The sequence below is a fragment of the Jaculus jaculus genome, chromosome X (assembly GCF_020740685.1).
Source record: "Jaculus jaculus isolate mJacJac1 chromosome X, mJacJac1.mat.Y.cur, whole genome shotgun sequence".
Lineage (NCBI taxonomy): Eukaryota > Metazoa > Chordata > Mammalia > Rodentia > Dipodidae > Jaculus > Jaculus jaculus.
In genome coordinates, this window is record NC_059125.1 from 126,622,156 (window position 1) to 126,635,608 (window position 13,453).

The 13,453-nt window shown below is 40.0% G+C and overlaps 1 protein-coding gene across 3 annotated transcripts in view; it reads right to left on the minus strand.

Moving 5' to 3' along the window:
* Znf280c (zinc finger protein 280C) overlaps positions 1-13,453 on the minus strand; it is a 66,756-nt gene that overhangs the window by 13,090 nt on the left and 40,213 nt on the right. For all 3 annotated transcript variants that reach the window (XM_045141111.1, XM_045141112.1, XM_045141113.1), the window contains 5 exons: positions 11,888-12,034; positions 8,542-8,673; positions 6,764-7,074; positions 6,159-6,299; positions 2,013-2,072 (listed from right to left, as the gene is read on the minus strand). In XM_045141111.1, the coding sequence (XP_044997046.1) occupies positions 2,013-2,072; positions 6,159-6,299; positions 6,764-7,074; positions 8,542-8,673; positions 11,888-12,034 (791 nt within the window). The remainder of the gene's footprint in view (positions 1-2,012; positions 2,073-6,158; positions 6,300-6,763; positions 7,075-8,541; positions 8,674-11,887; positions 12,035-13,453) is intronic.

Here is a 13,453-nt window from a genome sequence, read left to right on the forward strand (position 1 = left end):
CTATCTCATATACTCTAATGAACAGCAAATTCTTTTCTTTTTTCAAGGCAGGGACTTGCTTTGCTGACCTGGAATTCCCTACGTAGTTTCAGGCTGGCCATGAACTCACAGTGATCTTCCTACAGAGGATCCCTCCTCCGTGCTGGGATTAAAGGCATGCACCTCTATACCCAGCAAGCATCTTTGATCTTTTTCTAAACATTGTTAAAGATTTATTTTTATTTATTAGAGACAGAGAAAGAGTAAGAATGGGCACACCAGGGCCCCTAGCCACTGCAAACGAACTCCAAATGCAGGCACCACCATGTGCATCTGGCTTACGTGGGACCTGGGTAATCGAACTTGGGTCCTTAGGCTTCGCAGGCATGTGCCTTAACCACTAAGCCATCTCTCCTGCCCAGCATATTTGATCTTTAAAATCAAACTGTTATGTTAAAAACCAAGCATTTGACAAAGCAAAATTCAAATTCCACATTCTTAGAAATTAATTTTCTATTCCTTCATTTTCAGTAAAAGCAACACCTAATATACCTTTATTTTTTCTTTTTATAAAAATATTTTATTTATTTATTTGAGAGAAAGAGGGAAGGAGGGAGGGAGAGAATGAGAATGAATGAATATGGGCACACCAGGGCTTCCAGTCACTGCAAACAAACTCCAGACACATGCACCCCCTTGTACATCAGACTTACATGGGTCCTGGAGAACTGAACTGGGATCCTTTGGCTTTGCAGGCAAACGCCCTACCGCTAAGCCATCTCTCCAAACCCACCTTTATTTTTTCTCTTAAAAAAGTATTTTTTTATTTGAGAGAGAAAAAGGGAGGGAGAGGGAAATATGGGCACACCAGGGCTTCTTGCTACTGTAACAGACTCCAGATGAATGCGCTACTTTGTGTATCTGGCTTTAGTTGAGTACTAGGGAATCAAACTTGGGACATCAGGTTTTGAAATCATGCACCTTTAAATACTGAGTCATCTCTACAGCCCATACCTTATTTTTTTCTAATTCCCTGAATTAAGTCATACTTTAAAAATAGCACTTTTGTTACTGTACAAGGTTGTGTACTTTCTTTTTTTAGTTTTAAAAGATCTTTACTTTTTATTTATTAGAGAGAGAAAGAGGCAGATAGAGAGACAATGAGAATGCCAGGGTCTTCAGCCACTGCAAATGAACTCCAGATGTTTGTACCACCTTGTGCATTTGGCTTATGTGGGTCCTGGGGAATCAAACTTATGTCTTTGGCTTTGCAGGCATGTACCTTAACCTCTAAGCCATTTCTCCAGCCCTGATTATATTTATTTGTTTATTTTATTTTATTTATTAGCTATTAGAGAGAGAGAGAGAGAGACAGAGGGAGAGAGGGAGAGAATGGGCATGTCAGGGCCACCAGCCACTACAAACGAACTACAGATGCTTGTGGCCCCTTGTGTATCTGGCTTATGTGGGTCCTGGAGAGCCGAACCAGCATCCTTTGGCTTTACAGGCAAACACCTTAACCGCTAAGCCATCTCTCTAGCCTTATTATTATTATTTTTTTTTGAGGTAGAGTCTCACTCTAGCCCAGGCTGACCTGGAATTCACTATGTAGTCTCAGAGTGGCCTCAGACACATGACAATCCTCCTATCTCCACTTCCTGAGTGCTGGGATTAAAGATATGTACCACCATGCCCAGTTCAGCCTGGGCTCCAATGAGATCCTATCTTGAACTTCCCTACAAAGATTTAAAAATATATACTCATTTTAAGTATTATATGATCTTTTTAATTTAATTTTTTGGGGGGGGTTTGAGGTAAGGCTTCATTCTAGCTCAGGCTGACCTGGAATTCACTATGTAGTCTCAAGGCGGCCTCAAATTCACATTGATTCTCCTACCTCTGCCTCTGCAATGAACAAAAGTCTATCATGACCCATAACAATCATCTGGATTTCCAAATTGGACATACTAGAATCAGGTTTTTAAAAAGTTACAATTTTTCATTATAAAGAATGAAAAAGATCATTTAGTTACCTTAAGGCTCTTGAATTCTTCTTAAAAATATGAAATTTACTTGGGGTATTACTATGAGCACTGGATAGATAAAAGACAAACAAAATTCATATTATTTTTTATTGAAGTCATATTAATTTTATGATATTTTAAAATTCATGTTTAATTTTAAATAAACGACTATCACTTAAATAATGAAATTCTGTTGGTCACTGCTAGTCTCAAAAAATGTCCCACCTCTTTCATATGTTAAAGTTCTAACCCCTCAATGTGATTGTTATTAAGAGGAAAAGTTTTTGAAACATAGTAAGGTCACTAAGGCAGAACCCTCATGCATGTGCCCCTTAGAAGAGAGACCCCCAGGGTGAGCTTGCCAGTTCCATTGTGTGAGAATACAGTGCAGAAGGCGCTGTCTAAAGGAATAGACCTTCACCAAGTCACCTGTTTCTACTGGCACCTTTTTTTTTTTCCTGTGTTTTGAGACAGTGTCACACTATGTGGCCCTGGCTAGCCTGGAACACACTAAGTAGAACCAGGCTGGCCTCATACTTGAAGCAATCCTCTTGCCTTTGCCTCCCAAGTGCTGGGGGTACAGGCATGTGCCACCATGCCTGGTTCTCTGCTGGCACTTTGATTGAAGATTTTCCAGACTCCAGAACTGAGAAATAAATTTGTTGTTTAAAATATACCCAATCTATGGAATTTATTACAGCAGTCAAATGGATTAGGACAATCATTTTGTTTAACTCAAAATTATTTTTTCTTTCTTTTTTAAAAAATTTTTTTGTTTATTCTTATTTATTTGAGAGCGACAGACAGAAAGAGAAAGATGCAGATAGAGAGAGAGAGACAGAGAGAGAGAATGGGCACGCCAGGGCTTCCAGCCTCTGCACACGAACTCCAGATGCGTGTGCCCCCTTGTGCATCTGGATAACGTGGGACCTGGGGAACTGAGCCTCGAACTGGGGTCCTTAGGCTTCACAGGCAAGCGCTTAACCGCTAAGCTATCTCTCCAGCCCTCAAAATTATTTTTTCAAGGTAGGGTCTTGCTCTAGCCCAGGCTGACCTGGAATTTACTATGTAGTCTCAGGGTGGCCTTGAACTCTGAGCAGTCCTTAACTCTACCTCCTGAGTGCTGAGATTAAAAGGGCATGCCACCACACCTATCTTTTAAGATTAAAAAAATTATTTAATTTATTTATGAGAAAGAGGGAGAGACAAGAGAGAATATTGGCATGCTAGGGCCTCCAGCCATTGCAAACTCCAGATGCATGTGCCACCTTGTGTATCTGGCTTATGGTGGGTCCAGGGGAATCAAATCTGGGTCTTGGGGCTTTGCAGTCAAGTGCCTTAACTGCTAAGCCATCTCTCCAGCCTTTTTTTTTTTTTTTGAGGCAGGAAGCTGTTCTAGCCCAGGCTGACCTAGAATTCACTATGTAGCTTCAGACTGGCCTCCAACTCACAGATATCCCCCGACCTCAGCCTCCTGAGTGCTGGGATTAAGGGCATGTGACACCTGATAAGTATAAATAATAAATCATGATAATTCCCTCTCACCACTCCCACTGTCCCACTCTTGAATCAACCCTCCAGTAAATCACTTTCCAATTAGTGTTACTTCTACTTTTGAGGTAGGGTCTCATTCTAGCCCAGGCTGACCTGACATTCATTCTGTAGTTCCAGGCTTGCCTTGAACTTACAGTGATCCTCCTACCTCTGCCTCTCCCAAGTGCTAAGATTAAAGGCATGCACCATCACACCTAGCTCTCTTTTCTGTTATTTAAAAATCTTTTATTAGGGCTGGAGAGATGGCTTAGCGGTTAAGCGCTTGCCTGTGAAGCCTAAGGACCCCAGTTCGAGGCTCGGTTCCCCAGGTCCCACGTTAGCCAGATGCACAAGGGGGCGCACGCATCTGGAGTTCATTTGCAGAGGCTGGAAGCCCTGGTGCGCCCATTCTCTCTCTCCCTCTATCTGTCTTTCTCTCTGTGTCTGTCACTCTGAAATAAATAAATAAAAAAATTAAAAAAAATCTTTTATTATCACCCCCTGGCCAAACAAACAAAAACTGTTCAGTGATCAAAGGTGGAGAATGTAGCTCAGAAGGAAAGTAACTGCCTAGTCAGCTCAAGGACCTGGGCCCCACCTCTAGCACAGCAACCAGAGTAAGCAAAATTATCAAAAATTCTCTACAGAGGTTATGTGTGCAGAGTTGAGAATGAAGAAGTGAGTATATTTAGTGATCTGGATATGAACCTTTACAGGAGTAGCTTTAGGTGAAGGTCTGGAGTGGGATCTGAATTAAAAGGGTAAAATTAACAAATAAGCTAGTAAATGATATTCTTTTTTTGGGGTGGGGTTGAGATAGGGTCTCACTCTAGCCCAGGCTGACCTGGAATTCACTATGTAGTCTCAGGGTGGCCTCGAACTTACAGTAATCCTCCTACTTCTGCCTCCCAATTGCTGGGATTAAAGGCATGCGCCACCACACCTGGCGCAAATGATATTCTTTATTCCTGACAGAGTAACACACACTTGTCATTCTAGCACTTGGGAGGATAAGCCGGGAGGAGCACTGTGAGTTGCAGGTCAGAATGGGTTACATAGCCAGATCCTGCTTTAGCAATCCAAAAAGAAAAAAAAAAAAAAGTTGGTGGGAAAGAGATGACAAATATGCAAAGATAAATTTCTCTCATACTAAAAATATCTAAAAATTCTTGGTGGCAGAAGGAAAATGGCATATAGAAAGAAACAAAGATACCAAATGGGTGAAAATGTTGAGGAGGGAAATGCAGGATATGAAAGGAAGGGTCAACTTTATAAAGCAGGCCCTGTCTGTTTCCTGAGATTAATGTCTTGATAAAGGAATAAAATTTGAGGGGCTGGAGAGATGGGTCGGTGGTAAAAGGCACTTATTTGCTAAGCCTGCAGACCTGAGTTCAGTTCCCTAGTAGCCATATTAAAACCAGATGCACAAGGTGTCACATGTGTCTGCAGTTAGTTTGCAGTTGCTAGAGGTTCTGGTGCACCTTATTCTCTCTCTTCTTTTCTCTCAAACAAATACATAAAATACAATATTAAAAAAAAAGTAGGGCTGGAGAGATGGCTCAGCGGTTAAGCGCTTGCCTGTGAAGCCTAAGGACCCCGGTTTGAGGCTCGATTCCCCAGGTCCCACGTTAGCCAGATGCACGTGAGGGCGCATGCGTCTGGAGTTCATTTGCAGTGGCTGGAGGCCCTGGCATGCCCATTCTCTCTCTCTTCTCTCCCTATCTGCCTCTTTCTCTGTCTGTCACTATCAAATAAATAAAAACAAAACAAAACAAAATTTAAAAAAAAAGTAAGTAAAACAACTGAAAAATAGTAAAAGCAACATCCTAGAAATTCCCAAGTGCTAGACTTATTTATTTGATGGGACAAACTTGCTTCCCCGCCACACCCCCCACCCCAGAGGTAGGGTCTCACTTTAGCCCAGGCTGACCTGGAATTCACTATGTAGTCTCAGGGTTTGGAACTCTCAGAGATCCTTCTACCTCTGTTTCCCAAGTGCTGGGATTAAAGGTGTATGCCACCATGCCCAGCCAAATTTGCTTTCAACTGGACAACTTTGTCTATAAAAAATACCACTATCTTATTGAATATCAATCTTTACTTTTGATTTTCAGATGGGTCTCAAGTAGCTTAAGTTGACTTCAAACTTGCTATGTCACCATGGATGAATATGGACATCTGACCCTCCTGCCTCTACTTCATAATTGCTGGAATAACAAGCATGCACCAGCCATGCACAGGTGGCATTTCTCACCCCTTGTTTTTGGGTGTTGGTGATTTAACCCAGGACCTCACATATGTGAGGGAAATGATATATCAAAGAACAAAACAGGACTAAAGAGATGGCTTAGCAGTTAAGCGCTTGCTGTGAAGCCTAAGGACCCCAGTTCGAGGCTCGACTCCCCAGGACCCATGTTAGCCAGATGCACAAGGGGTCGCACACATCTGGAGTTCATCTGCAGTGGCTGAAGGCCCTGGCGTGCCCATTCTCTCTCTCTGCCCCTCTCTCTCTCTGTCACTCTCAAATAAATAAATAAAAATGAACAAAAAAATTTAAAAAATAAAATAAAACACCTAGGCACAAAGGGCAATTTTGACTAAAAGCTGATATGTTTAACTTACCTCATCATATGATTGACAAAGGCTTTGTTACAGCTAGTATAATACTTGCAAAAGTTACAACCGACATATCTAGGAAAATGGCTTGCAAAATCTTTTATCTTGGAATTACACTCAATACATTTGTGAATTCCCTGGTGACACCTTATAGAGACAGAAAAGAAATAATAAAAAAAATGCTATACAACAAAAATAAGGGAAAAGCCTACTAACAATTACCTGGAGGAAATCTTAATATTATCACACATATTTATAATTTAAATTTAGCTTTGATAGAAAAAGCTCTAACAAGTATAAAAATCATGACACAGGTCAATGCTTCCCTAGAATAAAAAGTGCAAATTAATGATTCAAATATCCTAAGATAAATGCACAAAATTAAAGGTTAGTGCCAAAGATTACAATTCTAGAATAAACACAGTAATTCAAATCATGCTTAGCAGCTGTAAAAAATAACCTTTTATCATCTTAGGTCTTTATACCAAGTGATTATCATGTAAATGTATAAAAAGTTTTTGTGAGAGGTTAAGGTTGAGTTATATGACTATAAACATTTAATATTTAAATTACATTAACATTATAAATAAGGAATAGAAGATAAATAGTACCTTAAGTTCTTCAAAGCTAGGTCGATTTTGTTATTCTTGTTGCATTGTTTTTTTTGCTTGGGAGAGAGGTTGGCATTGAATTTAGATGCACCTGTACTTGGCTCAAGTGTTTTAGGTTTGCTTGTAGTGGATAGAGTTGTATGAGTCGTATGTGTCTTAGTTTTATTTGAAAACGTGTTAGAGGGATTTTTAGCAGTTTTCTCTTTCGGCCGTGGTGGTGAGGCCTGGAGAATAGTAGTACTCGTAGCACCACTAGTAGGTGTACTTGCTGACTGTGAATCAACAGGTCCTAACGAAGCTCGAATAGTAACCTATAAAAACAAAGGCAAAATACATTTTTAGAAAATTAATTATTGGCCTGAGGGGATGCTTTGATTTCCCACACTCACATCAAATAAATACAGGGTATTAATAAAAACATTTATCACTATAGTAATATTAAACAATCATCTGTGTAACTCTTACATTTATGACCAAACATTTGTAATCTTTGTGTGTATATGTGGAGGTCATGGGGCAGCCTCCTATGCTGGCCTTTGCCCTTCTACCTTGGTTGAAGCAAGGGCTCTTGTAAGCCATGCCAGCTGGCCTTAGAACTTCTGGAGATTCTCATGGAGGATTGCTGTGATTACAGATGTGTACTACCACATCTGGTTTTGTGTACATTCTGGGGGTCCAAACTTAGGTTTTCATGGCAAGTGCTGTATCCACTGTGCCATCTTTCCAGTATATATGAGTTTTATTAAACAAGGGCACCAAAACAATTCAAGGACAAAAGCACCAACTTTCAGAGACAAATTTTTTTTAAATATTTTTTAAAATTTTATTTATTTATTTATTTGAGAGCGACAGACACAGAGAGAAAGACAGATAGAGGGAGAGAGAGAGAATGGGCGCGCCAGGGCTTCCAGCCTCTGCAAACGAACTCCAGACGCGTGCGCCCCCTTGTGCATCTGGCTAACGTGGGACCTGGGGAACCGAGCCTAGAACCGGGGTCCTTAGGCTTCACAGGCAAGCGCTTAACCGCTAAGCCATCTCTCCAGCCCCAGAGACAAATTTTTAAGAAGTAAAATTGTAGGGTTGAGTTAGGTGTGGTGGTGCACTTCTTTAATCCCAGCACTCAAGACACATAGGCAGGAGAATCGCCGTGTGTTTGAGGCCACTCTGAGACTACATAGTGAATTGTAGGTCAGCTTGGGCTAGAGTGAGACCCTATCTTGAAAAGATTACAACAACAACAACAAAAAATTTAAGATTGAGATGGTGGCTCAGAGGTTAAAGGCACTTGATTATAAAGCCTGCCAAACCCAGGTTTTTAAAAACAGTATTTAATTATTTTAACACCAAGAGAGGAAAGATGGAGGAGAGAGAGGGAGAGGGAGAAAGAAGACAGAAAAAAAAATGCACATGTCAGGACTTCCTACCTCTGCAAACAAACTCCAGATTAATGTGTAACTTTGTGCATCTGGCTTTACATGGGTACCTGAGAATTGAACCTGGGCCTTTATGCAAGCAAGCTCCTTTAACTGCTGAACCATCCCTCCAGTCCAGCTCCAGCTTTACTCCCCAGTACCCATGTAAAGCCAGATATACAAAGTGGTACAGGCATCTGGAATTTGCTTTCAGTTGCAAGAGGACATGACATAACCATATCCTTCTCTCACAATAACTAAAAATATTTTTTAAATAATAAGTCATTTTGTCTTATTATATCCAATAGATGAAATCAGGCAATTTATTTCTCTTGTGTAAAATATTACATCATATTTAATACTTACTTTTGTTCCTGATGGCAATCCTTCCAGTTCCTTAGGCTTTATAAATGTACGATGCTGTGTCTTGTGTTCAATTTTCTCCTTGCAAGTCAAAAATTGTAGTCTGCATTTTGTACAACGATAAATTCCTTTTTTCTGCTTACAAAAATATTAGAATATTAAAATATGAACTTTTTCTTTTCAATCTTTATGTACTAAGTAGGGTCTCTTTATTTTTTAAAATATATTTTATTTATTTATTTGAGAGAGAGAGGTTGGAGGGGGAGAGAGAATGAGTATGGGTGTGCCAGGGCCTCCAGCTACTGCAAATGAACTCCCAGTGCATGTACCCCCTTATGCATCTGGCTTAAGTGGGTCTGGGAGAATCGAACTGGGATCCTTTGGCTTTGCAAGCAAATGCCTTAACTGCTAAGCCATCTCTCCAGCCTTAGGGTCACTTTTTTTTTTAAATTTTTATTAGCATTTTCCATGATTACAAAAAATAAAAATCCCATGTTAATTCCCCCCCACTTTCTCCTTTGAAATTCCATTCTCCATCATATTACCTCCCCATCACAATCATTGTACTTACATATATACAATATCAAACTATTAAGTACCCTCCTCCCTTCCTTTCTCTTCCCTTTATAGGGTCTTTTTTTAAAAAAAAAATTTATTTAGGGCTGGAGAGATGGCTTAGTGGTTAAGCACTTTCCTGTGAAGCCTAAGGACCCCAGTTTGAGGCTCGATTCCCCAGGACCCACGTTAGCCAGATGCACAAGGGGGTGCACGTGTCTGGTGGCCCTGGTGCATCCATTCTCTCTCTTTCTCTATCTGCCTCTTTCTCTCTCTGTCACTCTCAAATAAATAAATAGTAAATAAACAAAAAAACTTTAATTATTTTTATTTATTTGCAAGGAGAGAGAAAGAGAGAGAGAGAGAATGGGAATGAATGAGAATGCCAGGGCCTCCAGCCACTGCAAACTCCAGATGTATACACCACTTTGTGCATCTGGCTTTATGGGGGTACTGGGGAATCAAATCTGGGTTGTTAGACCTTGTAGGCAAATTCCTTAACTGCTAAGTCATCTCTCCAGTCCCTGCAAAAAACTTTTGAAGAGCCGGGCATGAATCCCAGCACTTGGGAGGCAGAGGTAGGAGGATCACTGTGAGTTCGATGCCAGCCTATGACCACCTGGGCTAGACTGAGACCCTACCTCACAAAAAAAAAAAAAAAACCCAAAAACTTTTGAATCAGTCACAATTTTAAAGTATAAACTATTTCAAACACGTTATTATGAAAGTTAATATTATATTTTTATCTGTAAAACAAATTTTCAACAACTTTTATTTATTTTTGTGTATTTGAGGGAAAGAGAGGAGAGGAGAGAGTGAGAATGGGCACAGAAGGGCCTCCAGACAGTACAAACGAACTCCAGATGCATGCACCACCTTGTGCATCTGGCTTACATAGGTACTAGGGAATCAAACCTGGGACCTTAGGCTTCATAGGTAAGTGCCTTAACCACTAAGCCATCTCTCCAGCCCTATTATTAGTTTTTTTGTGTTTTCAAGGTAGGGTTTTATTCAAGCCCAGGCTGACCTAGAACTCTCACTGAAGTGCTAGGCTGGGATAAAAGTCGTGTGCCTTGATTTAAGTAGACACAAGAGGTTACTTGCTATGATGTTCTAAATCATGCATCAATGAGAACTCTTTCCCCAGTCTACTATTTGATAATCCTTTGACTTCTTTTGACTCAGTCCTCATATCTAGTGTGATTACTATTTTGCTAATGGGAAATGAGTAACCCCCCACAAAATCTATTATTTGCCTATAATTGGATAGTGTTGTTAATTTATGTGTGTACATTGTCATTATACATATATTTTATATTCAAATATAAATCTAGAACAAAATAGATACAAGAGCATTTTCCTTATTTCTGTATTTTCATAGCACATTGCCATAAGACACAAATAACCATTGAAGAAAATTAAAATTAGGTACCAAATACAAAAATAGTTAGCACATCTATTGGTGCATAGCAGACTTGATGGATAAACTCTTCATAAAGTTAAAAATGATATGCAGGGCTGGAGAAATGGCTTAGCAGTTAAGGCACTTGCCTGCAAAGCCTAGTGACACAGGTTTGACTCCCCAGTACCCACGTAAAGTCAGATGCACAAGGTGGCACATGCATCTGGAGTTCTTTGCAGTGGCTGGAGGCTCTGGTGCACTATTTTCTCTATTGTTTACCTCTTTCTCTCCTCTCCTCTCTTGCCCTCAAATAAATAAATAAGCAAATAAAATATAAATAAAAATTTTTGAAAATATAAATTATTCGGGGCTGGAGAGATGGCTTAGTGGTTAAGGTGTTTTGCCTGCAAAGACAAAGGATCCTGGTTTGATTCTCCAGGAATCATGTAAGCCAGATGCACAAGGGGGTACATGTGTCTGGAATTCGTTTGCAGTGACTGGAAGCTCTGGCATGCCCATTCTCTCTCCCTCTCTCTTTCTGCCTCTTTTTCTCTTTCAAGTAAAATAAATAAAATATATTTTCCAAAAATTATTCGAAAGAGAGAAAAATGGGCATACTAGAATTCCTGCCATTGCAAACTCCAGACACATTTGCCACTTTGTATGTCTGGCTTTATATGGGTAGTTGGGGATTGAACTAGAGCTGTCAGGTTTTGCAAGTAACCAACTTCAACTGCTGAGCTAACTCTCCAACCTTCTTTTTGAGACCCCAGGCTGATCTCAAACTCATGGCGATCCTCCTACCTCAGCTTCCCAAGTGCTGGAACAAAAGGCAATTCTCTAATACCCATGTTAAGCCAGATACATAAAGTATTGAAACATGGAAGTTGAGTACTCAGCACCAAATGAAATATCTCTATTACACCCTCCAATGGCTCGGAGACCATTCCATAATGGCGGTGAAAAAAATGTACAAAACTAGAGGGTGGGAAGGGTAATTTGGAATGCTACCATTGGAGTGGTTGTTGCATTCATGACTTCCATCAGTTCATTAGACCTCAAAATATCCATCTTACACACTCCATAATCTTCCCATTTTTTCTCTACTCTGTGGTTCCTATTTCTAAATATATATATATATATATATATATATATATATATATATATATATATATATATATATATATATATTTTACTAATCATGGACCTCACTATTATAAGAAAGTAGGCAGGAAAAAAAAGTGGATGTTTCACAAGTAATTCAGCATAAATTGAAAATCAGTTGTGTCTTTTGGAGCAACTATGCAATCTGTCCAGAACAAATTTCATTAATGGATTAAGTATATCTATCTTTTGTATAAAATGGTATGAACAAATAAGGTTAAATCTCACCTGATGTTTCATGTAATGATTCATGTAGGGGGCTGCCATTCTATTAACTTTCAGGCAAAATGGACACAGCAAGAACTTAGTGTTTTCATGGGATGCTCTAAAATGAGTTTCTACATCAGAAAATATGGATGATCTAAATTGGCAAACCTAGAGATAGAAAAATATGTTAACTTTAACATAACATTTTCTTTTATTTCTTTTTTGAGGTAGGGTCTCACTCTAGCTTAGGCCGACCTGGAATTCACTATGTAGCCTCAGGGTGGCCTCGAACTCATAGCAATCCTCCTACCTCTGCCTCCTAAGCACTGGGATGAAAGGCATGCACCACCACAACCGGTATGAAATTTTCTAAGATGCATACAATTCTATCAAGTTGGTAATCTTGATATATTAAATTTTCTGTCACATAAAGCTGTGTGTGTGTGTGCACGTGCGCATACACACACACACACACACACACGTATATGTATGTATGTATGTATGTATGTATGTATATGTTTCTCAAGGTAGGGTCTTGCTCTAGCTCAGGCTGACCTGGAATGCACTGTGTAGTCTCAGGGTGGCCTTGAGCTCATGGCGATCACACACACACACACACACACACACACACACGTATGTATGTATGTATGTATGTGTGTATGTATGTATGTGTGTATGTATATGTTTTTCAAGGTAGGGTCTTACTCTAGCTCAGGCTGACCTGGAATGCACTGTTGACCTGGAATTTACTGTGTAGTCTCAGGGTGGCCTTGAACTCATGGCAATCCTCCCACCTCTGCCTTCTGAGTGCTGGGATTAAAGGTGTGTGCCACCATGCCTGGCATATATATACATATATATTTGAGGTAAGGCTTCCCTTTAGCCCATGTTGAGGTAGAATTCACTATGTAGTCTCAGGCCAGCCTCAGACTTACAGCCATCCACCTATCTTGGCCCCCAAGTGCTGTGATTAGAGGTGTGCGCTACCACACCTGGCTAGATTTTATTTTATTTTTTGGTTTTCTGAGATAGGATCTCACTGTAGCTCAGGCTGACCTGGAATTCACTATGTAGTCTCAGGGTGGCCTCAAACTCTGGGCCATTCTCCTACTTCTCCCTCCCAAGCGCTGGAATTAAAGGCGTGTCTCCACCATGCCTGGCTTTATTTTTTAAAATATACTTTTGAAGCAGGACGTGGTAGCACACACCTTTAATCCTAGCACTCGGGAGGCAGAGGTAGGAGGATCACCATGAGTTCGAGGCCACGCTGGGACTACATAGTGAATTCCAGGTCACCCTGAGATAGAATGAGACTCTATCCCAAAAAAACAAAAATATAAAAATAAAATAAAATGAAAAAGTAATATATCTCAGGCTGACCTTGAACTCAATCTGTCGTCCCACACTGACCTCAGACTCATAGCAATCCTCCTAACTCTGCCTTCCAAGTGTTGGGATTAAAGGCCATCATGCCTGGCTTAAAATATTTTTATTTATAGATTTTTCAAGGCTAAACCAGAAACAATTTGTTACCATCTTATTACCTGGAGTCACTTCAGCTCACTTGTCCTACAAACAGTATAGATT